General features: G+C 41.6%; 3 protein-coding genes across 6 annotated transcripts; 2 read left to right on the forward strand and 1 right to left on the reverse strand.

Moving 5' to 3' along the window:
• Positions 1-359: 359 nt before the first annotated feature.
• On the reverse strand, positions 360-14021 carry LOC118309137 (SPRY domain-containing protein 3-like). 2 transcript variants are annotated; one of them, XM_035630893.1, is made up of 11 exons: positions 13914-14021; positions 11565-11711; positions 11322-11397; positions 8430-8554; positions 6916-7048; positions 6628-6816; positions 5319-5468; positions 3300-3357; positions 2797-2916; positions 2549-2682; positions 360-2452 (listed from the first exon to the last, which is right to left on the reverse strand). In XM_035630893.1, exons 2-11 carry the CDS (start codon positions 11690-11692, stop codon positions 2318-2320), a joined length of 1248 nt encoding a protein of 415 aa, XP_035486786.1. In that variant the 5' UTR covers positions 11693-11711; positions 13914-14021; the 3' UTR covers positions 360-2317. The 2 variants fall into 2 exon arrangements, with proteins under 2 accessions (XP_035486786.1, XP_035486787.1); XM_035630894.1 differs by having other exon boundaries at positions 13878-14021.
• Positions 14022-15838: 1817 nt separating this feature from the next.
• LOC118309389 (insulin-like growth factor-binding protein 5) lies at positions 15839-19304 on the forward strand. The gene is made up of 4 exons (XM_035631449.2): positions 15839-16761; positions 17331-17359; positions 17452-17571; positions 17683-19304. Exons 1-4 carry the CDS (start codon positions 16446-16448, stop codon positions 17785-17787), a joined length of 570 nt encoding a protein of 189 aa, XP_035487342.1. The 5' UTR covers positions 15839-16445; the 3' UTR covers positions 17788-19304.
• Positions 19305-19341: 37 nt separating this feature from the next.
• LOC118309387 (phosphatidylinositol 5-phosphate 4-kinase type-2 gamma-like) lies at positions 19342-26381 on the forward strand. 3 transcript variants are annotated; one of them, XM_035631445.2, is made up of 10 exons: positions 19342-19862; positions 19977-20074; positions 21082-21178; positions 21690-21839; positions 23384-23530; positions 23879-23917; positions 24814-24927; positions 25026-25302; positions 25438-25541; positions 25677-26381. In XM_035631445.2, the coding sequence occupies exons 1-10, from the start codon at positions 19740-19742 to the stop codon at positions 25755-25757; spliced, it is 1230 nt and encodes a 409-aa protein (XP_035487338.1). In that variant the 5' UTR covers positions 19342-19739; the 3' UTR covers positions 25758-26381. The 3 variants fall into 3 exon arrangements, with proteins under 3 accessions (XP_035487338.1, XP_035487339.1, XP_035487337.2); XM_035631446.1 differs by having other exon boundaries at positions 19731-19866; XM_035631444.2 differs by having other exon boundaries at positions 19795-19885.

Raw genomic sequence — 26381 nt, forward strand, 5'->3', positions numbered from 1 at the left:
AGGACCCAACAGTGGGGAGTGAAGATTTTACTAATTCAAATTTAAATTAGGGGTTGAAAGATTGTACCTGCATTAAAAAAAAAAGAATTAATAAATGGTAAATGGACTAAAGTTAATTAGTGCTTTTCTAGTCATATAGACCACTCAAAGCACTTCACAGGAAAGTCCCATTCACCCATTCACACAAACCTGCTAATCACTGCGCTTGTCTTATTCTATCATTCTTGGTGGACGAAGGACTCTACTGCCCCATATAAAAATGTGATTTACATTTACTGTCACCAGACAGCACAAAATGTTGTTCATATACAACCTGACAGGAGTAACAAACAAAAAAAGGATTAAAGTGGAGTCAGCAGTGCAGTGAATATTCTTTTAATAGTTTTGGCATGTTGATCTGATTGCTTCAAGAGAAAAGTCCATATGACACAAAAACATCGAAGACAGGGAGCATTCAGGATGCAGAGGCACTGAAAGATACGCTGATCACCTTAAACTTGATCCATGATTCATTTTGAAAAGAAGGGCTAAATGCGACAGTAGCAGCAGCAGCAGACGACCATTACAGACTCAGACACATTTTAAAATGTATATATAATACCATTTAACGTCAGCTTTGACACAAAAATGTTGCAGGGGAAACTGAAAATCTTCAAATGAGAAGAGTCCTTGGGGAAAACAATAACTGGTTTCAAACAGTAATAACAAATTAAAATAAAATAAAGCATTACAGGCAAAAATCTGTTTGGTGCAAACAATGGCTGGATTCAACCTACAGCAATCACAAAATGATCTGAGAAAGGACAAAGGTCATTTTAAATTTAAATCACTTAAGAGCAGCAAATCTTAGTTAGGATTAATTTTCAACATTCAGACCTTTGATAACATTTCTAAATGTTCCACAACTCTAAACTTTACCCTGTGTAGTCATCAGTTTTTCTTGTTCTGACAGGGTTCGATATTCCAGAAAACTGTTCTTGATTATTTTCCCTTCTTGTGACAATCGGCATCCACTTTAATCCAAATACCCGAATGATCCACAGACAAAACATTGAACACCACACTAACCTACAAAGTGTAATTTCCGTCATGTTTAATTTGTCAAATTTCTAAAAAAAAGAAAAAGGAGAAGCACTAATTTCTCATAGACAAAGAAGGAAACCATCACTTTGATTAACTGAATATGAGGTATTATTTGTTTGATTGTTTGTGTGTAAGGTCAGTTATAATATCCATATTCAGAGAACATATAAGACATTAGTTACATACGTTGTGTTTTTTTTTCTGACATGGTTTTGGTTTTGCTGTGACATCTTTTAGGTGCAGATGTTTGTTACAAATATTACCGTTATACATTTTTTAATGACAGCACAGTGTCTATAACAATAAAAACAAATACTAGTCATACCTGATTTTTTTTAAAAACTGATTGTCAAACTTACAAACTTTGCTTTTTAAAACTGATAATCCGGTATAATGATTAAAGATCATAATGATGGTTTGGATTTAATCTAAACATATATATTTTTTTACATTTAATTACCCCCACAATCCCTAAATGCAGGTGGTTTGCACATTTGCTTTTAAATATGCAATGAATAGCTCTGTGTCAGAACAAGTGCCCACACACTCGTACAGAAGTAAAGCGTTACAGCAGCTAGTTTCACAGAGAGTGAACCCAGCGTTAGTTCAGTGCGCTGCTGTTTCTTTGGACGACCTCTCGAGCAGGATCTGTTCTGGACTTTTCCCTCTCACCACTGAGTGTCAGTAAAACACCATCTACAGGAAGAAATACCTCAGAGCTCTGGTCACAGGCTCAGTGACGCTGCAGGCTGTGAGAGCAGTGCTACACATTTGCTGATGATTGTCCTCTTGTAAGGACAGATGGGGTTTATTTGTTTGCTGTAACCTGCTCTGTTTGGATTTTCACATTCAATATCCCAATGAGACTCTATTTCTTTACAGAGTGCCATTAAATTGTCAAAATAGTGTTTCTTCCCCTTTAAAACCCGGGCCTTTTTAAACAATGTCTTACAGTATAAAAATCATTTCATTATAAAACGACTTTTTTCATTAGGCACACGTACATTATTTTGATAGTTGTCGATAAAAAAAGTCAGCCAGCATGTTAAATAGTTCTTACAGCACGAGGGGGCCACAGTTTCCTCCTACACTGGAGTGAATTTTCAAGTAACATCTTGGAGCCTGCTGATCTGGAGATTTTATTTATTGTCCAATCTCCAAAATGTACCTGAGCTCAGTCGTTCCTCCTTGCTCCGATTTCACCATTTCACCGTTTTCATTTCCTCTGCCCTGCTCAGCCACTGAGGGGGTGAAGGTCCACCCTGACCTTCTCCCCAGTGCTCATCATGCCGATAGTTGGGTAGAAGCCTCCGAGCGGTAAGGCCACTTCTCTTCGGCCCACCACCTTTCCATTTCTGGTAAAGAACACCTGTTCAAACACAAGACGACAGCAGAGAGATGCTATAAATGCAGCCAAGCTTTCAGAGTCCCTGGTTTTATAATCCCAGGCTTGATAGCAACTCACCATGACCTTCCTCCCCTCTAAATCTTCTCCCTCTCCCCCCTCCTCCTCCTCCTCTTCTTCATTGTTTGCGTACAAGTCATTCTGAACCTCGCAAGGCTTAGGAAACACGTCGAGGTCCCAGTCATCCACGTCATCTGAAAGAACCCAGACAAAGAAAAGAAAGCATGGATGGATGGATGGATGGATGCAGCACTTGATGAGGCACGGTGCTTTGATAAAACGTGGAAACAGCATTAAAAGATGTTCACCTCCACCGTCAGGGTTGAAGTCCCGTGGAAACATGATCCCACAGCCCATAATGTCGCCTTCAAAGCAGCGTGGTCCGAACGCATCCCCGACCCCGCTGCCCTGGAACAACTTTCCATCGTCTACAGATAAACATCGGGGACGCAGGTTACTGCTTCGTGTCTCATACATGAGAGACACAATTGAGATAAAGATGCACGTTTCAAAACACACAATCATTGCTAACATTTTACATTTATCTTTTTCTTCTAGCTGTTTCCAGCTGATGGAAGAAATCAAACATAACCTTTTAAATATTTAACGATCATTGATTTGGCTATAAATAATAATAAAATATTAACTATTCGGTGAGGTCCAAACTGCAAGAAATGAGATTGATGAGCTGGTGCCATTACCGATGTGATAATTTGCAACACAGTAAATGTGTAAAAGACTAGAAGACACACTGACACTGAGAAAACACTCAGCAGCTACGAATGCGACAACATGACGAGGAAGCACTCACCTGCATGATAAGCTATTGACCCTCTGCTCCAACCTGGATGTCTGTTCTTAGGGTAGTCCTGCAAATCAAAAAGAGAAGGTATAAGCTTAGGATGCATAAGTACATCCTGTTGATTTTCTAATTAATGAAATTGATGTCATCGGCTTCATCAAACTACTGTGTCCTTGTTTTGTTTTATTGAGGTGTTTTCTGAGGCTTCAGCCAAGTTCTGAGGTAGAAAGTTCTTCATTAAACTCTTGTCTCATCGTCTAAAGTTCTATCCATCTATCTATCCATATGTCTGTCTGTCTGTCTATCTGTCTGTAGTCAAGTGGATCTTTAATGGTCAACTATGCATCTTTTTATCTACTTTCATTAAAGTAGAATATGTACTGTGGCCAGGTCTGTCAGCAAATATCATTTCCAAATGACATTATTACATTTTTAGTATTTGCTTCTTCCTGTAGCACATTTCACATATTGATTTGGACATGGAGAGACGGCTGGTTTGTCAGACCAGCAACATCACCTTCCACTCACTCAGAGTGATGCTGATCAGCATGATCAGGTGCTAAGTCACCTCTCAACATACAGCAGGCTGCAGAGCAGGGAGGGACTCTTGAATTGGGTTTCACGCAATGAAACCACTCTAACTCTGGGAGGTCTAAAGTGATGATGGCCACAGATACCGGCAGGAAAACTAGGCTTTTGGAAGGAGGAAGCATGACAAGATAAGATCGTAGGAACAACACAGACTTGAAGCAATAAGGTGTCGGCGTTAAGCAAAGGAATGCACAGTGAACAAATGCTCCATTATTCAATTCAAGCAACTACAGAATAACTGTAACTTGTGTGTTACCCTTTGTTTTGACTTTTGTAGAGCTAATACTTCTAATGTGGCTCGCAGGAGATGACAGGGGATGGAACAAAATCTCAGGAATGACCGTTTGACGGATTTACAATGCTCCACCAAAAACCACACACACGTTGAGAAAAACAATTCTGGGAAAACAACAGCGAAATGAATGAGGTCTATTCTCCACGCAGGTCTGACCTGGGGATGCAACACGGCCACACACACACACACACACACACACACCAACTGATGGAGGAGCTTCGTGTTAAGGGCGAGTGCAAAAAAAAGGAAAAAAGATCCACCACCTCCCAAACAGTGAGGGACCATCACAGCTGGCAAAACAGCGTGAGTAGAGTGACGCTGGATCAATTAGCTTCCAATAACAGAGTACGGCGAGCATTGAACATCTCAGGAAAATAACATCAGAAAACCAATATCTCAACCACACTCCGTTTCATAAATGACAGGATGACTGTTTCCTCAGCGATCACTAAGCTGCTTTATTTATATTAAACAGGATGTGCATGAGTTCACCATGATTTCATTTGAAGCCAAAGGCAGCTGATTGCATCTCAGATGTATAAACATTCAACAAGTCGTCTTTCAGACCCACCTCATTTCCACATTATGGATCATCACCTGCTGTCATCGTTTCTCATTAAATATTACCTGACTGAGCCAGGTTGACTCCGGATATCAACCTTGAATTGCTTAGCCCCAGGAGCTCCTGCATACTTTAAATTTTTTTCTATCTCTTCCTTCTTGTGTGGAGAGAAGGAGCAAAATAAAACGTGAAGAACTGGGACAAATGGACCACGTACATGTTCACATCTTATCTCAAAACTAACTTTTCTACACTTGCCTACAGTACTGTAGTCAACATAGTAGGTTAGCATGTATCTGGAACCTGCTCACTATGGAAAAACCAGATGTGGGGCTAAAATGAGACAATATTTATTCTGCTGATAGCTTTTCCTCTTTCGGTCATCCATCACTCAGACTGGAAACAGTGAGAGCAGCGTTGCGTATGAGGGAGAGGGATGACGAGGTGCGACAGCGGGGAAAGACAAGTTTTCATTACCGGCAGATAACCGCAGAGTGTGTACTGTAAGTAACACAAGGTCCGTCAGTGACAATGAAACGTGATCGTTATGGTGACGACTGAAAAACGAGGAGGCTCTCACCCTGCGTGCCAGACCCAGGGCGATGTAACACTTCTCTCCAGCATCTGTGATCTCCAGTTCATAGTAGTGGAAGCGTGTGTTCAGAGGCCGACGGGCCTGAGCCAAGCCTACGTCCACGATGCTCTTCCCTTTCCCCACGTACTCCAGTAGCTGAGGAGAACGAACACACACACACACACACACACGTTTTTTCGAATTAACAAGGAACTGTAAATGAGAAAAAAGAAACCCTGCAACAAAGATGTGCAATAACAAGCTTGAAAATGTAACCCGAACCCTGTCTTTTTATTTTTTCCTGTCCTGACAGCTTTTGTGTAATATTAGAGCATACACATGTGATGATTGATGAGTTGTAGGGAGTTCACACAGTGGTTTGTGGTCCCTGCCTTCACACGGGACAGGGCCAGATTTAGAATAAAGATTAAATCCTTTATACAAAAATAAAGGAAAAATAAATGTGAGGGTTGCATGCAGGTCATTGGCTCCTGCCTGTGGGCAATTCAGCTGGGTTCTCCTCCCAGTGTCTTTCAGTTCAGGTTTAGTGTGTATTAGTGCCTGAGTCAGACTCAAACACTGCAGCCCTGCTGTCACAGGGAGGGGTAGAGACCAAAACAGAGGAAAAAAATAATAATACTTTTTGGGTTATCTCCTTCCATCCCTATCTTTATCTGTTATTCGGTGCTTGGCAACAGCTTATATTTACAGCACTCTTGATTTTCTGCATCAAGATTTGTTCATAATCATAATCAAAATGTTTTGGCACTTTGCCTTTATTTTGGATTTAACCCATCCACTCCATTCAAATAGAGGCAGTGAAAATATGTTCATGGGGAGACTTTTGATAAATTCTGTTTCACTCAAACAATTTTGGATAAAGCCAACTGAGAAGTTTAAAGGCGGACTTGGTAAGTGTGTATATTCTGGCCAACATGTAAAAGACCTTAGGTAGAGGCGTTACCAAATTCATATCGTTCTCATATAATGCTGTCAGCCTCACAATGGAATGTCTAAAAAAGGATCAACATCAGTGCAACAGAAGCAGATATATCGCCTTTTTTTCTTCCTTTACCCACAATGCAACACTAACAGCCAGCAGTTTGACATGAGTAATGGAGCTACAAAAGGTATCACCAGTGAGCAGCCAACTTCAATGAAACTCTATAGTCCAATAATCTGGTGTGTGCAGTTTTTCTCCGGTTCATCCTCCCACTGACACCAACCGGTGATTACACAGCACGAACCTTTATGAGGGAGACAATCTTTCAAATTTTATGTCATCTTTATACGTAGTAAAACTGAAAAGACTTACCGTGCCGGTCACCTTGACATCATGGAGACGGCCCCAGTCCTCTTCGTGACTGTCCACAATCATCTGTCCATCGTCCTCCTCCATCCCCCACTCAGCATTCAGGTCCAGCAGCACTTCCTCCCCCAAAGAATGCATTCCCACAGCGGGGTGGAGAGCTTCAGGAGATGCTGGGATTTCCACACTGCCGACCTGAGCACACATTCAGATACACTTTGTGATAAGCAAAGTACAAGAATAGGGGGGGGGAGGACAAATTCACTTGTTACATTGCTAAAGTTCAATACTCACTTCTTTCCCATTCTTGGTAAAAAACACTGTCAACTGCCCATCGTTGGAGTCCAGGGATACTCCACAGCCGATTCTGTCACCTCGGCAGCATTTTGGACCAAACTGCTGTCCCATAGTGTTGCCATCATACAGCCTGTGGAAAGACACGTTGGAGAGGCTGAACGACTGATCACGGAGGCTCATCTCGCTCAGATTTTGCAGATGTTCACAGAAAAATGTCAAAGGACACATAAAGTAAAAATGGGACACTGGAATCTGCCGCTCACTTGCGTCATCTCCGTCCCAGTAAGTCTCCCGGTAAAGCTGCTTTCATGCACTGAAGTCAGGACCTTATTTTATACATTTAAAAAGTGTGTGTAAAAGTTTTAACCATGTTTTTTTTAAGTTAGTGCAGATTAGTGCAGTTAAGATGCACTAATCAGTGTTTTTGAGATCAAATTACTTCTCTAATGTGAAGGGGATCGCTCATGGTGATGAACCAACTGACAACTCACACTTTTTTTTTGCTTCATCCACTTATCTGGTCTGGTATGTTCATTAGCTTTTGATGGCTAATTTTAGTGTATGTTTTCCAGAATTCTTCCGGAGGGGCTGTATGTGAGGACGCAAATGTTGCCATGTTGCTGACTGTAAACAAAAATGCTGCTTTCTGCAGCAAATATATCGTCATATCTCATGCTCTTCACGAAGAACATGTTCCGGAAATGTTCCTGTTTGTCTGACTCTGACAATTTCCTGCTGCGTTCGTCATGTATGTGAGGCAAAGTCCCAAATTTTTCATGTCTGAAAACGGATGAAGTAAAACTTAATAAAGACTATCACATTGTAAATGTTTATAGCACTTGGAGTTTGTAATACTCATTGCATCATATTATGACCTTTAATTCAGAGTCAAATTTAGCACTGCTAAATTCCAGATATTTTGATTAAAATCTAAATTATTGGAGCTCCCTGGTGAACTCTGGGTTTAAGGTTGCTGTACCTTAACCGAAAGATCCACCGTTGACAAAGACTGCCAGTCATTTCATGTAATTTCCCTACTGTCCAAGCTCTAATGAAGGCATAAAAAACAATGACCCCAAACCATATTATATCAGAAACCACAGCGCTTGTGTGATAGTGGTTCTTTTTAGTTCCCAGCACTGTGTGACTTTTTTTAGGGGAAGTGTTACTCAGAGTCTGAGTAGCTTCTTGTTATGTTCCTAGTATTACGCCCTCACACTGACCAAAAAAGCTCTTCCTGGATGTAGTAAATGGATTCTGAGACCCGAACATCAAACATAAAATTGTAGTTTGTTTGACTGAGCCCTTCATAAACAGACAAAAGTGCTCTGCTCTCAGATTCCAAGTCTACAACGTCAACAGGCCCCTGACATAGGTGCATTTTGTGGGGATGTGTGAAACAACATTATATTGGGCCAGATTTACATTTTCCAAATGCGTTGCCACGTCATGTAACCTTGAGAACGTGTTCAGTCTACAGTATTTGTAATGTGATGTACAGTGACACATACTTGCCATCATCAGCATGAAAAGCCACTGAATTCGGGAGCCAGCCCGGCTGATGGTCCAGTTTGTAGAGTTGAGGCACCAGACCGACAGCGATCATCCCCCTCACGCCCGTATCCACGATGGTCACCTGCAAAACCACAGGAGGATTCATCACCAAGAGACGTTTTAAAATCCCCTTCTTTTTGAAATTATTGTTTGCTTAAAAAAGGACTAAGACAAAAAAGATTTACCTCAAATTTAAAACAGGGATGTCACCAACATTAATTGGAAGTGTCTCCTTATAGCCTGAACAATATGTTATCAACAGACTTGAGCATCAAAACGTAGTCATAGGATATTATAAATAATGTGAGGAGCCCTTTTATCAGTTATGCTTAGATGAGAGAATTTAAAGGTTGTTGTTTTCACATCATTACACTTAATGTGTGGGAGGCTGTTACATTGTGAGAGCTTATAAGCAGAACAAATGTGTTAAGTCTGAGGAAGAGGAGGAGAGGGCTGCGGTCAGGGTGAAGGACAAAGAGTTGTGTATATTTTGTTTTAAAATGTATTTTTCTGTTGTGGATGTTGTCAGAAGAAGGTCACTCAGCTACTGTCCTGGATCCAATGTGTTCTTTATCAGCATGTTATATTGTGGTTATGTTGCATGGTAACATTTGCTAATCAGCACTAAACAGAGATGAGTCAATAGTTTTGGAGGTATTTAGTCATGACCTAAAATATAATTTGGATGCCAGCGGCACTACAGGTGTCTGTGGATCAACACAGTCACAGGGACTCATTCTCTGCAGACCGTGAATGTTTGTACAACATCTTATGGCAGTCCATTCATTATCCGTTGAGACAACTCAGTCTGGACCAAAGTGGTGGACTGTCATCTGCCTCCAAGTTAAATCAGGCTCCACCCCAACATGTTATATGCCATTACACTGTATTTTGCTTTTGGGTTGGCTTCTCTTTTCACTGCATGGACTTTCCAAACCAACCTGAGCTAGCCTGCACCACTGTTATCATAAGTGAATTCTGAGCATATGACATCATCCCTTGGGAACACTAGATGGACGCACTGCAATCGGAGCACTGCTGGCAAATCCAGGGCACGGGGAAGAGGAAATTTTTAAGTTCTTTCCCATGACCTCAACACCGGCCTCTTGGGAGTGAGAAGGAAGACGTCCCTTTTTATCCTGTGTCAGTGTGAAACATGCAGATGACCTGCTAGATCTACCGTCAGATGGACAATCAGTATCCACCTAACTATCATGAATTAGCTTGTGTCCAATTTACGCAAAATTTGCTTCCTCTGAAATCCTACAAGTCTCCCACAAAAATGAGTCACGGGGTGAAACGCACACCAGTATCAAGGTTGAGATTGTTAGTTACGGTTTCACTGCACATCAGACCGGGACAGGATGTGTGTGTTAGGCAAGTTTGAACAGGGCTTTTTCTGAGTAACAGGCACTGTCCAGAGATGTTTGTGCACTTCAGTGTCGGGATTACCAGGAACGGGAGAATAAACAAAGCAGCACATGATTTGTAATGAGCTATGACTTGTTTGGATCTGTGAAACCAATCTATCGGGTAAGATGAGAAAAGCCCCACCAGTTGAAAAACACCACGCAAACTGAATTACAGCGTGTCTGTGTGCAGCAGCTGCTAATGCAGTGCGTCTTCTTCATTGTTGGGGCATACAGTGGAGTAGGGATCCTACTGACGGGATGATTTTTGCTGGCTGCTAGTCGATGTAGTTATTAAACAAGGGAACCACTGATGTCAACGGCAAACTTGGGTAAAAAAAGAGACTGTAACATGATTTTGGTGTTCATGATTTGAACAATCAGTGAATTAGTGCACGCCCAGGCTCCGTACACAATGTGAAAAGAGATGCCGAGCAATTTCACAGATCTATTTCCAAACTGAAAGATCTTTGTTTCGCAGATGTCAACTTTTCCCGGGAGGTGTCATCATTTCCTTTTCCATTACGGTTCAAGAAGATGAAGGCGAGCGGTCGGGTGTTAGGGACTGCCAAGTCTCCTCTCATCACACAAAATGAATCATCTATTCTACATCCAGAATATATAGTAACGACGAGAAAAAGTAAAAGTAAAACTACATACCAATCATTTTGGTGTGCTGTTTAGACACTTAGTCCAAGAAATGAATGTACTTCATCACTTTCTACTGGCAGTGACCCCAGGAGATGCGCATCAAAGGGAATAACCCACTCATGCTGCGACTTTGGAGAAAAATCCGACAGTGTCAAATAGAATGCAGAATGTTTCTACTGCTGACGTTTTCTTTTTTAGTTATCGCAAATGTATATGTCCAAACTTTGATTCAACTGGTGCAGTGCCCGTTCAAAACATGCCCGTGTGAATGAGCATGTGAATAATGACCCACTGCGGACGTAAGAAAGACGTGTTTGACTCAGTCTGCAGACGGCCTGTTAAAGCACGCTGCCCGGCCCCCACCACTGCACAGAAGGCAGAGTGCCAGACAGAACTGATCACAAGTCAAAACGGTTAAAGAAGCTACTTTGTAGTGTGGAAATGAGGACACGGCTACTTCTTTTACACTTTAAACACACCGCAGTACATTCATACACTATATTGACATGTAGTACGGCTGTACTGCTTCTTGATTAACTTTTCACTTTCACTGTGGAACATAGAGGAAAGTCCAGCTGATTAGAAGAGGCTAGAGTTACAGCTAGAGGAGGGACTCGAGCAAAGATACAGCACGGAGTCCAAACTCATGATGCAGGCTCGGGCAGCTGAGCCAGGAAACTTTCATGTGACGTCCATTCAGCGAAGAGCTTGTGTGGTGGTAACCTTTCCTTGACTGTTGTTTTAGTGTCACTTCTGTGTCAAATTTATTTTATTCAAGTTAATACTTACTTCAAAATAGCGATTTCTTCTCGACAACGGCCTGGCCGCCACGAAGCAGCCCACTTCATCTGAGTTCCCATGGTACCTACAAAGAGATCCAAACTAAAATATTACCATCATTATCACTTCAGTGGGAATGCTGATTCAGGGGATGAAGGAAGGGCTCCGAAATAAAATCAGGAAATTAACCACATGACTAACAGATGACTACAGTTCCAACTCTCACGTTGGCATTGCTCATCACCAAGTTACCTGAGTATGTCTCCGTCTCTCAGCATCCTTTTGAGCCGCTCCTTGTATCGCACTGCTCGCACCTCACGAATTTCTCGGATCCGCCTCCTCCAGTTCAGAAAGCGATAGTGAAGGTTTATGTCGTCCATGTCGGAAAATCATTCCAATCTATGGCACAGGGAAGGAAATCAAAAGGCTGTATTACTGCTTGAGATTATGTTATCTTAGCTTTTATTATTATTTCATCTTCTTTACATCTATTTATGTATATAATTTGTGCCTGATCATTTCTTGGTTGAAAATACAAAGATTCTAGTGATTTTTCAGTCAACAAAGCCTTAAATGAAATGCAGCAGTTAAATGACATAGCACAGGGTGCAGTCTAATTACACTGTATGTGAGTCTGATTTTGACACAACAATCGTGATGAACAGCTCAACAAAACAAGAAGGACCTAGGTTTGATCCTCAGGCCAAACTCATCTCCTTTGTGCGTTTGTGTTTTTCCATTTCAATTAATCCCACATTCCACAGACAAGCAAAGGCCTGGACAGCGAATGTGCACTGCCGAGAGGCACCAACGTGAGTCCCCTGTTTGTGTTCACCCTGTGATGGTCAGGTGCCTCCCATGGGTGTCCTCCACCCAATGTGAACTGACTTCAGACTGGATCTTGTGTTGTTTCTACCTGACAGACTCCAATACCTCACAGGTATAAGGCTCCAAGTAACAACTATTTTCAGTGTAAATTAATATACTGATTTTAGAATGTTGAAATTAGCTTTTGATTTGCAGCTTCAGATTCTAGAGTTAAAGGGAAACTTTAAATGACAAACAAGTTGAAACCTTATCACTGGTTAAACCCATTTCCATATTGTGATTTGTGTGTGTGTGAAATAAATGAAATAAAGGTTTCAAATCAGAAACAGTGTTTAATCTGTTGGTTAAATTAAGTTAAGAAATGAAAGGTTTAGCCAAAGTGTTTTTTGATTTAGACCTGGTCTGATGTGATCTGGTTGTTAAAACTCAACTTTCCCCACTGTCGAATCAGAAGATCCGCAGTGAGCATCATTTTATGGTTAACAAACAATATGCCATTTGTGTGTTTTTTTCAGGCCGAATATACACCTGGGTCCTCATGCTTTAGACAGCACGACAGTCACCCTACAATGACAGTTCACAGCCAGGATCGGCTGGAGTGACTGCGGTCTGGGTAACGTCAGCATTGTTATTTATTAACCGACTGATAATCTAGTCCATAAAATGTCAAGAAGTAGTGAACGATATCTGTCTCAATCTATTCACACCAAGGTGGTGACATCAAACTTGCTTATTTTCCTTCAAATCTTCTGTATTTACAGTAGAGCAGACCAGCTAATCCTCAAATCTGAGGAGCCTGAACATTTTTTGATAAATATCTTAAATTTCATGTATCAAGTTATTCAACTATCTATTATTAATCAATAGTTAGTTACTGATTATTTTCTGTCTATGAGGATAGTTTCTGCTCTACACTGGGGGCACTGCATGTACAACGGGGAACGGCAGCAAAGTTTACTATCTGTACAGTTTTTAAATTTAACTTTGCTTTTCATTTATTTCTCCATTTATACTTCTACTGCATTAACTGTCAGAGGCAAATGTTGTATGTTTTACTCTACATTTATGTAATACATATTAATATTAATAGTTCAGTATAATCTTGAATACATGACTCATTCTACTAAAGTCATATTTCCTCCAACATTGTACATGTGTGATGTGTTTCAGGTTGGAACGAAGCCACGGGGACTCGGGTGAAAGCACCTTCGAGGTCTGGTTGGTCAATTCAAAATCAAAATGATCAAAATTGGTATTTGGTTGTTTTTGTTTTTTCACAGAAACAATCGTGGATCGTTAGAGTCCGAGGCGGAGTGAACCATAGTATCACACTGACTCGGGTCGGGAGTATATCGACGTTTCGTTTTAAAAAAGCCAAAAACTGTTGCCTGCTCCTCTGAAAACACGAGCAACGAATGGAAAAGAGACTTTTTTTTTTATTAGCGATGATAAAACAAGTGACCAGCCCGATGACTGAATAACACATTTGAGAACCTAAGCTGTAGTCAGTTTTGATAAAGTAAACATAATGGGCTCATGTTGCTTTATTTGTTGTTGTTGCGTGTACACTTCTACGGTCGACCAATTTACGAGCCTGACCTGAACGCAGCACCACATTTCCCAAACTACAGGGAGGACTTGGTTGGCCGGTTAGCTGCTTTCAGCGTCTTCACATCGTCGCGCTTTGTGGCTAAGAAAATCATGTAAACATGAAGATACGTCGGGCTACAAACACACCGTTCAAAGCCTCTTTGTCTCATACTGGTTCCTTACTGTTTTCACACTTGTATCGCGTCGTCCTTCGGTTTTTCTTCCAATTTCGGGGAGTGAGGTCTGTCACTTTATGTCCAACCTGAGCTGTCGGAAGTCCCGCCCTCCCATCTCTCAACCAATCACATCATGGGATGAATATAGCGTATAGTCCTTGACTTGTGTGTGTGTGTGTGTGTGTGTGTGTGTGTGTGTGTGTGTGTGTGTGTGTGTGTGTGTGTGTGTGTGTGTGTGTGTGTGTGTTACAATTGGTGTTTGTGCCCTTAACGTATATTTTTACACGAAGAGAGCATATCATAACTATTGTTTTGTCTGGCCTGGTGTGCTGTCTTTTATATTGTTTTTGTTGTCCATCTCTTATGTTGTTTGCCTGTGGTTTGTGTGTATTCCGGTGTCTGCACTATACGAATTGCCCCATTAGGACATTAAAAAATATCCTTGATCACTGATCATTGATCCTTGCTTCTACAACACAAAATGGAGGATGTTTCCTGTTAGTTTGACTTAGAGATAACCAGTGGGAAAACATAAAGAAACCACCCCGGAGAGTATCAGTGCATTGCAGAGGTATTGGTTCTCTAAGTGATGCAGCGTGGCCTTTTCAAGATGACCACATGTAATTATTTGTAACTGACACTATGGATTGAGCAATACAAACCACCAGAGTCATTTCATGTTTTAATGGTTTTTTTTCTATAGTTCTTCTGTGGATTTAGTCTATCTCGGTTTCTTCTGTCTCCTGGTGTGATCCCAGACGATGTTGAGATCAGAGCTCTGTGTGGGGTCTGATCAGCAGTTGCTGGACTCTTATTTCTTTTTGTCTCTGGAGACAGTTACTTTATGACTGCGGTTGTGTGTCTGGGCTCATTGTCATGCTGCAGAGCAAATCTAAACGGAGGAGAGGCCTCCCTGATGGTATTGGGTGATGATAAGAATCTAACCATCCTATGCCTCAAACAGTAGTGTTTGTGTGTAAGATAGCCCTAACCCCTGAACCTGCCTTGATTCATCTATGGTCTATAAAAAGGCTTAAAATGGAAACAAAATGCCTACCTCAATCATCACAAAACAACTTAAATCAGTAGAAAGAACTAATATAATTTAATGGATGTGATTTTTTTTTTTTAAATTTAAGTCTCTTGACTTACACCTGCTCTAACCCTGTTGGGGGGTGTTTTAATTTACATTGTATTCCCATAGATGTTTTACAGGGTGGAGTGGCATGATGGATATCAATGGTACATCACGTTACAAGACAAGCTGCCAGATTTTTGACATCCTGTCTCATGATTTAATGTGTTTGTGACTCACGCACAGTGGAATTTACAGGGTGGGACGTTTGCCCATGGCTATTAATGTCTTAGTCATCCAGCCGGAGTGACACACCTTCAGCCGCACGTTATCGACCGATTCTTCTGAATCTTTAGCCCTGCAGTTACAGACTTGTCAACAAAGGGTTTGTTTAGTGGTTGCTATTTAAAGAAAAGTCCTAGTGTCATAAACAAGGACTGAAAGGGTGGAAGTCACTGAATGTTTTCTCCTGTTATTGTAACCAGGTAGTCATTTTCATATTAATCATAGTCGTATTGTTTTGAGTGGCCAACAAGTTGATTTTTACATTTTCGATCAGTGATTTTAACTGAAATCAATCTCACAGTACACAGTGTTATCAGCTCATTATAACCGGCACAGTACTACAGCAAAATGACCGATTGTTGAGCCGTTTGCTGTATGAAAACATTTTCAGTGTTATACTTGGTTGGAATGTTGCAAAGTTTGATCATAATACATTCATTTTATAATAGATTTTGTATGTAAAATGTGCAAAGTAACAAACAGTACAATTACTAGTACTGTAAAATCACAGTACATACAATAGCCTACTTCTTAATTAGACTCCAAGACTGCTGATTACTTTACTATTACATTTAATGTGTTGGTGATTAAAGTTCTCAACTTGGAATTCTGGTGGAGACAGATCCTAATAAAATCAAAAGGGAAATAATGTATGAATGATGACCAGTGATAACTTTCAAACAACAATGGTGAGATTGGTCGGTCACATGGAAGCGTCACCTATAGAAATGAATGTCTTTCACAGTGAGGAAAAGAGCGAGCAATGGACCAGCATACAGTGCAATCACATGTGATTTATGTCAGTCCAGAAAACATTACTATCCTGTGGGATGACAGACAACAAATGGTATGAGCACACAAGAGCGTGTGTGTGTGTGTGTGTGTCAGAGACAAGGGGAAACGGGGAGTGCTCTGCTGTGTGGAAATGAGAGAGAAAGCTAACATTCTCCATCACGCACCCTCCCTTACCTTTCCCCCACTGCTTTGGGCTCCTTAAAAGCCGCCGCCAGTGGTGTCTGTCAGCCTCATTATCACTTTGTCTTGGCTTGAGAGAATTATATAGCCCTTCTGACACAGACAAACTGCAGTCAGCTGAACGAAACTAAGCTCTTTACAGAAAACAGCTGTGCTAAGGGACTGGACTTTTGCTACCTGTGAGTGGACAAGTTTCAGTGTGAGATGCATCTGTATTTAAACATCCTGGTGCTGCTCCTCCTGCAGCTGGCTCCGTCCAGCCCGATGCCGCTGACCACGCGGTCCAGAGGATGCCCTGCCTGTAATGCAAAGCCCTCACAGGGTCGCCCACAGGTAGATTTAAATGCCACCGCTCTGGCTGTCGGAGAAACATGTGGGGTCTACACTCGGAGCTGTGCCCACGGGCTGCGCTGTGCACCTCCAGAGGAGGAGCCGAGGCCTCTCCGTGCCCTGCTGGAAGGCAGAGGAGTCTGCAGTGATGCCGGGGGTGCCGGCCCCACTGAGCAGACCAACACTGCAGGTAAGCCTCACACTGCACTGCATGCCTGGAAGATGACGAATGAAGCAGAGTCACTCTTTAATCGAGGAGCAGTGATGCATTTTCTACACCATCTCACCTTATATTCAGTGATTCTTGACAGTGTCACATCCTTACCTCTTACCTTTGATCAACAATCAGACAGTCTTCCTGTGACATGATCATGAGTTTGTGAATGTCAAGACAAAATGTGAGCAGAGAAACAGCCCTGTTTTTACACACTGTGTCTTCAGCTGCACAAGCTGCAAAATAAAAACATCAGCTGCAATGAAATGTAAATTGAATAGTTGTATTGAAAATCTTTATGGCTCAGCGACAGCAGTATAACCACTGGTTCTATATCATCAATTTGTAGGCTTTACTATTATTTGTGCTCTTATTTAACCGAGAGAGACAAAAACCACTAGACTTCCACAAACTAAATGAGTTTTTGAGGAGAAAATAAAGGAGCCTCACAGAAAATTCTGAAATTCATCTTAGTCAGTTTCAGCAGGTATTCACATAGTAGTAAGTGATCGGAGCTAAATATCGATGCCTTTATCTGATCCTAGATCCAGCACCCACTGAGGATCCGGAGGAGGTAAAAATCATCTGCTTCAGTCAAACAACAAATCACTGACGTGAAATCAGACATGCTCTTACACAAACACCCGTTTCACTGTCTCCTTACAGGCTCCATGTCGTAAACTGTTAACGACACTCATCCAAGGTCTTGATGCCCATTTATTCAAGTCTAATCATGACATCTACATGCCCAACTGTGACAAGCTGGGTTTCTTCAGAAAGAAGCAGGTGAGTATCATCTGAGGTGAACGATAAGAAAATCACACCAAAAGAGAGGTGGTTGAATTTGAAGCTCGATTTAAAGCTTCATCGTCTGTTTGGCTTGTTGTGTTTGTGCAGTGTTGGTCGTCCCGAGGGAAGCAGCGGGGCAGGTGTTGGTGTGTGGATAAGAACGGCATGCCAGCATCTTCCAACACCAAACACAAAGGCAGCCTGAGCTGTTGAACCGCATGAATAACTGGACGAAAGCAGAGGAGGCAGAAGCTTCATGATCAATATGAGATGGAGATGAAGGAACATCATACAAACTGGAAATGCTTCATTCAACATCAGCCAGAAGCAGCTCTCCACCGATGAAAATCTGTTTCAAACTCTTAGTAACTTTGTCTCCTTGCGCCCTCTACTGAACACACAAAGACTCTATTCATCTGATTGGTCACATTGGAGCGAGTTGCTCTGCTCATACAACCTGTCTCCAAATAATTTAGAGAACTCAGTCGTCAATTAGGTCCCATACCCGCTTTTATTGGAACAGTTGGAAACATGTTTTTATATTGCTGAATATATACCACACTAGGTGTAACTTGGTCTTTTGTATGCACTTATTATATCATATTTATATATTTTCAGTATTTTTGTTTACACTGAAACCACTTTAATTGTATAACTGTAATTTCTGTACATAATCTACAAATGTAATCCTATTTATGTTAATTTGAATTAATTTTATTTAAGTTAATATTTCTGATACTTTGAGTAGCCCATAAGAGCAAAATAATGGCGGCATTGTTTTTTTGTCCAGACTATTATTTAGTATTGTCAACTTTCAAACAACTGCACAAAGTAATTTTAAAAAACTGATACTGAAAGACAATATGACATATTATGTTGTTTGAGTTCCTGAATAATTGTAATAAAAACAAAAACAAAAGATTGATTTACCATATTTTGGAAATAAAACTACATTTTCTGACAAAGTAAATCCATCTGGTCTCTTAATTCAATATGATTGTTCAAGAGGACAGTAAGAACAGGGAGAAGAAGAGAAAGAAACATTTCACACAGGTATTTGTCATGGCTAGATGCATGATTGAGGGCAACAGAGTTAATGTAACAATACATGCAAACATGTATTTTGTTATCGTAATGGCTTCTTTAAAAATAAAGAACAGCAGAAAGTAACTGAAAGGAGACTTAAGGTATTTTGAAATCAACACCCCCCAGTATCACCTGCTTATAATCTCTGTACAATCTCAATATTTCGCTGACTCCTGTGACTATTACTAAGAGAATACAGACCTGTTGGGAGTCTGCTTCGCCATAGTTGCAGAAAGCATCATGATGTTCATAATAACTAATAATACAACAGTGAGACAAGAATTACAAAGAGTGACATCATGATGAGAAACAGAAAAATAAAATAAAAACGTATTTTCCGCAAAACCGTGTTTCTCTTTACTTTGTGTGAAAGACCTCTTAAGGCCTCAAATGACACAACATGAGATGGAAACTACAAGGTCAACCGACAGTGACTACAATTTTACATAAGTATCTATCACAATGCATTGTGGAACATTTTCCCAATCACTCAATCAATCAATCAATCAATCAATCAATCAATCAATCAATCAATCAATCAATCAATCTTCATTCATATAGTAACTTTCAAACAAATCAAATGTAATTCATGCTTTCCAGATGACAGAAAACAGGATGTTAAAAGTGAATTAAGAGTCAATACAGTAATGAACTACACAAAAGAGTACCAACATAGGAAAAGGTCAAAAAGTTAAATGTAGTTAAAAAAAATAATAATAATGAACAACACTAAAATGATAGAATGAAAAATGATAAATCATAATCATATCTAACTGCATTATAAGTGTGCGACAGCGTTCTGTATTGGGTCACACATCACATGATTGGGTGCACATTATTTCTGCCTGTTGTCTCATCATCACACAGTGACATGTGGGCTCTGAGGTTCCAAGGAGAAGGATCACAAAGTGTTTGGTCCAGCAGGAGTTGGCCCCATCAGGCTGCTGCTGCTGCAGCAGAGACTCCACAGGGCGGACCTCAGGCTACTTTACATACTTCACACACACACACACACACACACAGTCACCCTGTTCACTCTCACACACACTGGGACACGGACACACCTGCGACAGGGTGCGATGTCGTCTCCCGGCGCCTCCAAGAGGAAGACCAAGAAGAAACACTTTGTGCAGCAGAAAGTGGAGGTTTTCCGAGCCGGCGAGCCTGTGATGAGCGTGCTGATGTGGGGGGTCAATCACTCGGTAGGTGCGTCGTGAGCTGCTCAGTGAGTCCAACACGTGTTGTACCTTTGGTGTGAGTGTGTGAATATCCAGTATATGTGTGTGTTCACCAGCTGTTTGTCTCATCACATCCAGATTAATGACCTGAGCCAGGTGCCCGTACCTGTCATGCTGCTCCCAGACAACTTCAAAGCCAGCTCCAAGATAAAAGTCTGCAACCACCTCTTCAACAAGTACTGTGCCCCCACTCAGCTCTGGCTGCAGGGACCCTCCGCCTGCTTCCTGTCATTTGCACACATTTGTGCTTTTCTGCCTGCGGTTATCAGAATTTTGCAGACCCCTTGACGGGTTTCGTTAGGTTCTCCCGCAACAATACCACAGCTATCATCACAAACAATGACAGTGACATTTGCCAAAAAAAGATGAAAGAAATAGAAAATATGAGCTTGCGTGGACTACAATATGAAATCCTGTCACAGCTATGCAAAATAATGCTATTGTGCAACAGAATGTTGTGGGGAAAATGCAGCAGGAGTTGCCTCAGAGGTTGTGTAACAGCAGAATATTAACCAGTTGCCGGATAAATAATGAAATAGCTAAGTTGATGAGCTCATCTTAAAATCAGGGGCTCACGGAGCAGGACTCTCAGTCAGACAAAGTGTGAGACAGAGAGCGCGTTGCAAAATAATCACTATTTATGAAAGCTGTGAAATACATGAGCTTCAGTTTCTATAAGGATGGAATCCAGAGAACTGAGTGGCTTTCAATAATCCTTTAATCCATTCAGGAATCCGGGTCGTGGAAAGACTTATAAACAGAGGTGGGAAGAACAAGGAAATACTGTATGTTTTTCTTGCCTCAGTGAGATTTGACTCATTTTTTTCCCACCACAACTTGATGTGGAAACTACAGTCAAGGTCAACTTTGTTTGCTAAGAAGATTTCAGTCAAATAAGAGGAACAAATTCAACCTCGTCAGTTATGCAGGTGTCAAATTTTGGACAGTTAAAAAGTATAAGTAGCAATAAAAATTCAGATTTGGTTACTAACTGAATAGATTTAATCCCTTGAGCATATCAGCAGCTGTAGGAAAACAGCCGGGATCTCATCGTGTTTCCATTTCGATAACGTGATTTGAAAAGATTTTTGTGCCAAGAAATATATTTGTGCTGTATTTCAGAAAAAGGAGAAGTGTTGTTTTTATTTCATGTTTTAAAATGTTGTTTTTTTGGGGTCCCCAGAGAGAATCTTCCTGGACAGTTCAAATTCAAAGAATACTGTCCACAGGTGTTCAGAAACCTGCGAGAGCGTTTTGGCATCGAGGACCAGGATTACAGGGTATGATTATGAACTTAACGGGAACCAGCATTTGACAGGGCAGAAAAACTTTGAGAGGAATTAAAGAGATATATATATATATATATATACATATAAAACAGCACTTAATCAGACACAACATTCAATGTTTTCTTATTGTATGAAAACCCAACACTCGCTTTCATATGTATTTGACCTGTTGCTGTCTAGATTTGAATTCCTTTGTGTGATATTTGCATGTGCCAGGTCACAGTCCTCTCTGCACTGTGCACATTTGGTTAGCACATGATTACATGAGCCGAGCTGCATGTGCACTTTGAAGCATTGCATTGCAAGCATCAGTTCAAAATCCACCTGTTTACAGTATGTTCCATTCTCTCCATTTTGTGGTAAATATTTGATATTTGATTATTACAAATGTATGAAAGGTTTTATTAGCAGAAGATTGGTATAAGGGATGAAGCAGGTTTCACTGGGCAGACTTACTGTGCAGCTGATGTGTTCATGATGTCGTCCTCTCACTCACCACCAGGTGTCTCTGGCCCGCAGCCCCCCCCTCAGGGACGACGAGGGGCCCAGCGAGGGTCTGCTGCTGACGTCATACGACCGCACGCTGGTGGTAAAGGAAATCTCCAGTGAGGAGGTGGAGGAAATGCACAACATCCTCTCAGAGTATCACCAGGTACGAGTGGCACAGGCTGGAAAAGTGGTGCGATGGTAAAGTGGAGTACATTTATATAGCGCTTTTCTAGTCCTGACAACCGCATGAAGCATTTCTCTATCCCTCATACATCCCCAATCATCAGGCGTTCAGTTCAGGGTTCATTGTCGTGCCCCAGTTGACATGCAAACTGAAGGGGCCAGGGATCAAACCACTTACCTTCTTATCGGTGGTCGATGCTCAACCTCCTGAGCCACAACCACCCCAACATCCTCCGTCCATCCATCTGTCTATCCAACTGCCTATCCCTTGAGAGTCGAGGAGGCCAATCCCACGACATTGGGCGAGAGGCGGGGTTCACCCTCTTCCCGGCCCATCACAGGACCAACATACAGAGACAAGCACCCATTTACACCCAATCTGCATGTCTGTGGACTGTGGGAGGAAGCCGGGGAAAACCTATTCACACACTGGGACAACATGCAAACTCCACACAGAAAGGGGATTCGAAGCAAGACCCTTCTTGCTGTGAGGTGACACATCATCCACATCACATCTAAAGATTAGTAATTATACCCTTATTTTAACATCTAAATTTGAGTTTATGAATATATGAAGTCAATCAAGTCAATCCAATTTTGTATGTTATGTAGTGTACTGCGCACTATTTGCATTTGTTTTGACAGCCCCGTTAACAACAGATATCTGGACTTGAAGTGTTTCTGAAAACAATTACGATCAAGATTCAAGTGTCAGTGTGAGACACGACAGTGTGACAGTGAGTCACAGGCACAAATACCAGGACCCTGAAACTGAAGCAGCTAAAATGAATTCAACCACAATTGCTTCTGTGCTTTTTACTACTGACACATCAATGTGTTGTGTGAAAAAGTCCTATTGCCAAGTAAAAATGTTTAAAGATAAACTGTGACTCATGAGAACCTCCAAAACAAACAAAATGTTAATTCAATGTCCATTTACTTCCCTCCTTTTTCCGGTGCTTTCATGGTCTTCTTCGGTGGATTGAAGTTTGCTCACCATAGCTCGTTGAGACTCGTCCCCGAGGCCCGGACAAATGTGCTGGATCCTTTTTATTATTCATGATAGAAAAAATAAAGCCAAATTTGTTATAAACATTTTAAACCTGTTGTTAACACCTATATTCTTTACTGGCACATTGCTGTGTTAACTGGTGTATCAACACCTCTTGTAGATTAGTGCAGTAATGTGAGATCATGTGAATCACACACACACACACACACACACACACACACACACACACACACACACACACACACACACACACACACACACACACACACACACACACAGAGGTTTGTGCATTTTTCCACAAGAAAAAAACCCAAAACAAAAAAGGACTACTAACTCCAGTAAAACTCTCCACTGGGTATTTAAGAAAACATTTTTCCTTTTGTGAAATGGCTATTTCTTATTTCTGGACAGTGAAGGATCGTCTGACGTTCGAGCACGGCCCCCACACTGCTGCGTTCACGCTTCCTTTGTCCCCCGTGATTCATCGTTCCTTCACTGCTGCTCTCTTCCAGCACATCGTCACCTGCCACGGGAGTACGCTGCTCCCTCAGTTCTTGGCCATGTACCGCGTCACCGTGGAGAGCGAGGACACCTACCTGTTAGTCATGAGGAACATGTTCAGCCACAGACTGCACGTGCACAGGAAGTACGATCTCAAGGTAAAGCCTGCAGGAGTCACCCAGACTGTAGAGGGTGGGTGGTGGGTCAGGTGTTGAAGAGTCTGTACTGGTTATAGCTTTTAAAGATAGTTTGCCAGGAGCATTTATGGTTCAAAGTTAATTTGTTTCATTGGATTTGAAAAGCAGAGATAAACCCACTGAGGTGCATTTTTATGCCATAAACCTTCATCAGAACAGAATTTATTGAGATTTATGAACAGAGGAGAGGAAACACCAGAAGATTTTACGTCTCCAACTGGAAATTGCACCACAAAATGCTACAAACTGAATGTGTAGATACAATGAGTCCGCATAAGAACAATCACTGACTCTGTTGTCTTTCCTCAGGGGTCCCTGGTGTCTCGTCAAGCAAGTTTTAAAGAGAAGGTGAGATCAGATTTTGAAAATTGCATAATGACCCTGAACAGAATGTCCACTCTCCGGCCTTCCACAACTCTGTTGATTATTGGCAAATTGAAGGAATTTATACATTTTGTTTATGTTTATATTTACTAACAAGTGTTAAAATAAGATGAGCAGAAAAGGGGGTAGTAAAACTAGAAACAGCAGTAAATAAAAGTAATAAACAAGTATGCAGTATAAACACGAGGGAATATATAGAAAAATTTAGGAAAATGTATATATTGTAAACCAAATTTGAATATATACTGACATCAGCCTGTTCTATTTGTGGTTTATTCTGTTCTAAATCTGACTCAGATTGATCTGGAATGAATGAGATCCTGCAAGTGTAGCTGAGGATCCTTTGAGCCGCCACGGCCTCTGTGAAGGTGTGAATGTTCAGTGTGTTCCCCCACTGTCTGGCATGCTGTATCTCGAACTGCAGTGTGTAACCACATAATTGTTATCGTCAAATCAATTCAATTGACGTGTGTAGCACCAAACAGATGATCTCAAGGCACACTACAAAGTGAGGCATTGTAGAGAGAAACCCAACAGTTACCACAATGAGCGTAGACGTGGCGGAAGAGGGCAGGAAAAAAAATCCCTCTTGTGTGTGCATTGTGACCGATGTGGTTTTGCAGAAGAAAAAAAACACTCATCAAATGATTTTAGATAACATCAGACGCCCTCTGTTCGGCCTGCAGCGACTCTGACCTAGATAAAATGCTGTAAAATAGCTGGTTGAATGTATCGAGTTTAAATAGCTGCGGAGCTGCGGAAATCTTTGATCTCTCCAACCGCGTGGGTTGGAGAGAATGCTCATGAATACGGTGTTTCTGCTAAATGTGACCGGGTTAACCTTCACTCTGCGCTTCCAGGTGAAAGAGCTGCCCACCTACAAGGATGTGGACTTCAGGAATAAGATGCAGAAGGTTTACGTGAGTGACGAGGAGAAGGAGAAGCTCATGGACAAGCTCAACAGAGATACCGAGGTAGGACGGGAGAGTGAAAAGGAGTGAATGTCGTCATTGTGTTTGCTTTGATGACGCGCGTGTGTGTGTGTGTGTGTGTGTGTGTCCTCTCTCTGCAGTTTCTGGTGCATATGAGGATGATGGACTACAGCCTGCTGCTGGGCATCCACGATGTTGAGCGGGCTGAGAGGGAGGAGGAGGAGGGGGATGAGGAGGAGGAGGAGGAGGAGATGGAGTTGCCCTATGAAGAGGAAGAGGAGGATGAAAACGGCCTGGCTCCCGCCCCAGACTCCACCTCACCCCAGGGCATCGCTGGCTACATGAACTCCTTCAAACCCATGGGTCCTGGGGAGTTTGACCCTTACGTGGATGTGTACGCCGTACAGAGCTCTGTGGGTGAGTCCTGCCGGTTCAGAGAAGAGCACTGGTGATTTGAGTGTGTATTAGGAGCTCTATAGGCTGTGATACACCTAAACCTCACCTCATGATCCAATGCTCACTCACTAAATGCTGCGCGTCACTCCCGTGCAGGTGCGTCCCAGAGAGAGGTGTATTTCATGGGTCTGATTGACGTGCTGACACAGTACGACACCAAGAAGAAAGCCGCTCACGCTGCCAAGGCTGTCAAACACGGGGTGAGGGATCACCGTTCTGTACAGGGACACACAGTATGAATGCTTTAACATCTCTCTTTCACTCTCTTCTTCACTTCTCATCTACTGTGTGTGTGTGTGTGTGTGTGTGTGTGTGTGTGTGTGTGTCTTTTGCAGGCGGGGGCAGAAATATCAACAGTTCATCCGGAGCAGTATGCCAAGCGTTTTCGAGAGTTCATCACGAAGATCTTTGCGTAGTTCAAAGAATCATTTCACTCCTTGTTTATAATAAGAAGACTCTCATCATGCAATAATTACACCAAGATACATCAACATGAAGCTGCATTGATTTTTTTTCTATTCACTTCTTGATGATGTAGTGTACGCTGTAATGTTCCTGGACTCAATTGGTTTTCCTTTTGTTTTCACTTTCGCAGGATTTCAGATACAAACCGTTTGATATAAGTTAGCACCTCTCACATAAATGTCTTCTGTAAGTGACCAGTGGGGGAGAGGTGCTTAGAAAACAATATCCATCTCCTTTTTCAGCATTAATGTTTGATGAGGCTGGTGTAGTTTTACATTAAGTGTTGCCAAGTGCAGATTTGAAATTGATAGCACAAACTAGTTGATTATTGAATGAATAAATAAAGCCATTGGAAAAGTCTAGTCATATATTGTATGTAATGATATTCTGATTATGTGTATTAAAATCACAAAACACTTTTTCACAAAAAACTACACCAGACTATTAATCGGTCCACTGACCTGTGACCTTAGTAAGCTGCTTCTCAAAACACTGGGTTACCTCAACAGTTTTGTAAATTTTGAGTGTGAATGTGACATTAAAATACTTTCAGCTGCCGCTGATTTAAGCACAAA

The sequence above is a fragment of the Scophthalmus maximus genome, chromosome 6 (genome assembly GCF_022379125.1).
Source record: "Scophthalmus maximus strain ysfricsl-2021 chromosome 6, ASM2237912v1, whole genome shotgun sequence".
In the NCBI taxonomy this organism is placed as follows: Eukaryota; Metazoa; Chordata; class Actinopteri; order Pleuronectiformes; family Scophthalmidae; genus Scophthalmus; species Scophthalmus maximus.

What these genes read in the sequence shown, in the direction of transcription:
- LOC118309137 (XM_035630893.1), bottom strand. Translation starts at nt 11,692, where the DNA reads ATGGACGACATAAACCTTCACTATCGCTTTCTGAACTGGAGGAGGCGG. An exon ending in ATGTCAAGGTGACCGGCACG is followed by an intron (nt 5,469 to 6,627) that starts GTAAGTCTTTTC and finishes CGTTCTCCTCAG; the next exon opens with CTACTGGAGTACGTGGGGAA. An exon ending in TAGAGGGGAGGAAGGTCATG is followed by an intron (nt 2,453 to 2,548) that starts GTGAGTTGCTAT and finishes GTGTTTGAACAG; the next exon opens with GTGTTCTTTACCAGAAATGG.
- LOC118309389 (XM_035631449.2), top strand. Translation starts at nt 16,446, where the DNA reads ATGCATCTGTATTTAAACATCCTGGTGCTGCTCCTCCTGCAGCTGGCT. An exon ending in TGAGCAGACCAACACTGCAG is followed by an intron (nt 16,762 to 17,330) that starts GTAAGCCTCACA and finishes ATCTGATCCTAG; the next exon opens with ATCCAGCACCCACTGAGGAT. An exon ending in GTTTCTTCAGAAAGAAGCAG is followed by an intron (nt 17,572 to 17,682) that starts GTGAGTATCATC and finishes GTGTTTGTGCAG; the next exon opens with TGTTGGTCGTCCCGAGGGAA.
- LOC118309387 (XM_035631445.2), top strand. Translation starts at nt 19,740, where the DNA reads ATGTCGTCTCCCGGCGCCTCCAAGAGGAAGACCAAGAAGAAACACTTT. An exon ending in TGTGGGGGGTCAATCACTCG is followed by an intron (nt 19,863 to 19,976) that starts GTAGGTGCGTCG and finishes CATCACATCCAG; the next exon opens with ATTAATGACCTGAGCCAGGT. An exon ending in TGCAACCACCTCTTCAACAA is followed by an intron (nt 20,075 to 21,081) that starts GTACTGTGCCCC and finishes TGGGGTCCCCAG; the next exon opens with AGAGAATCTTCCTGGACAGT.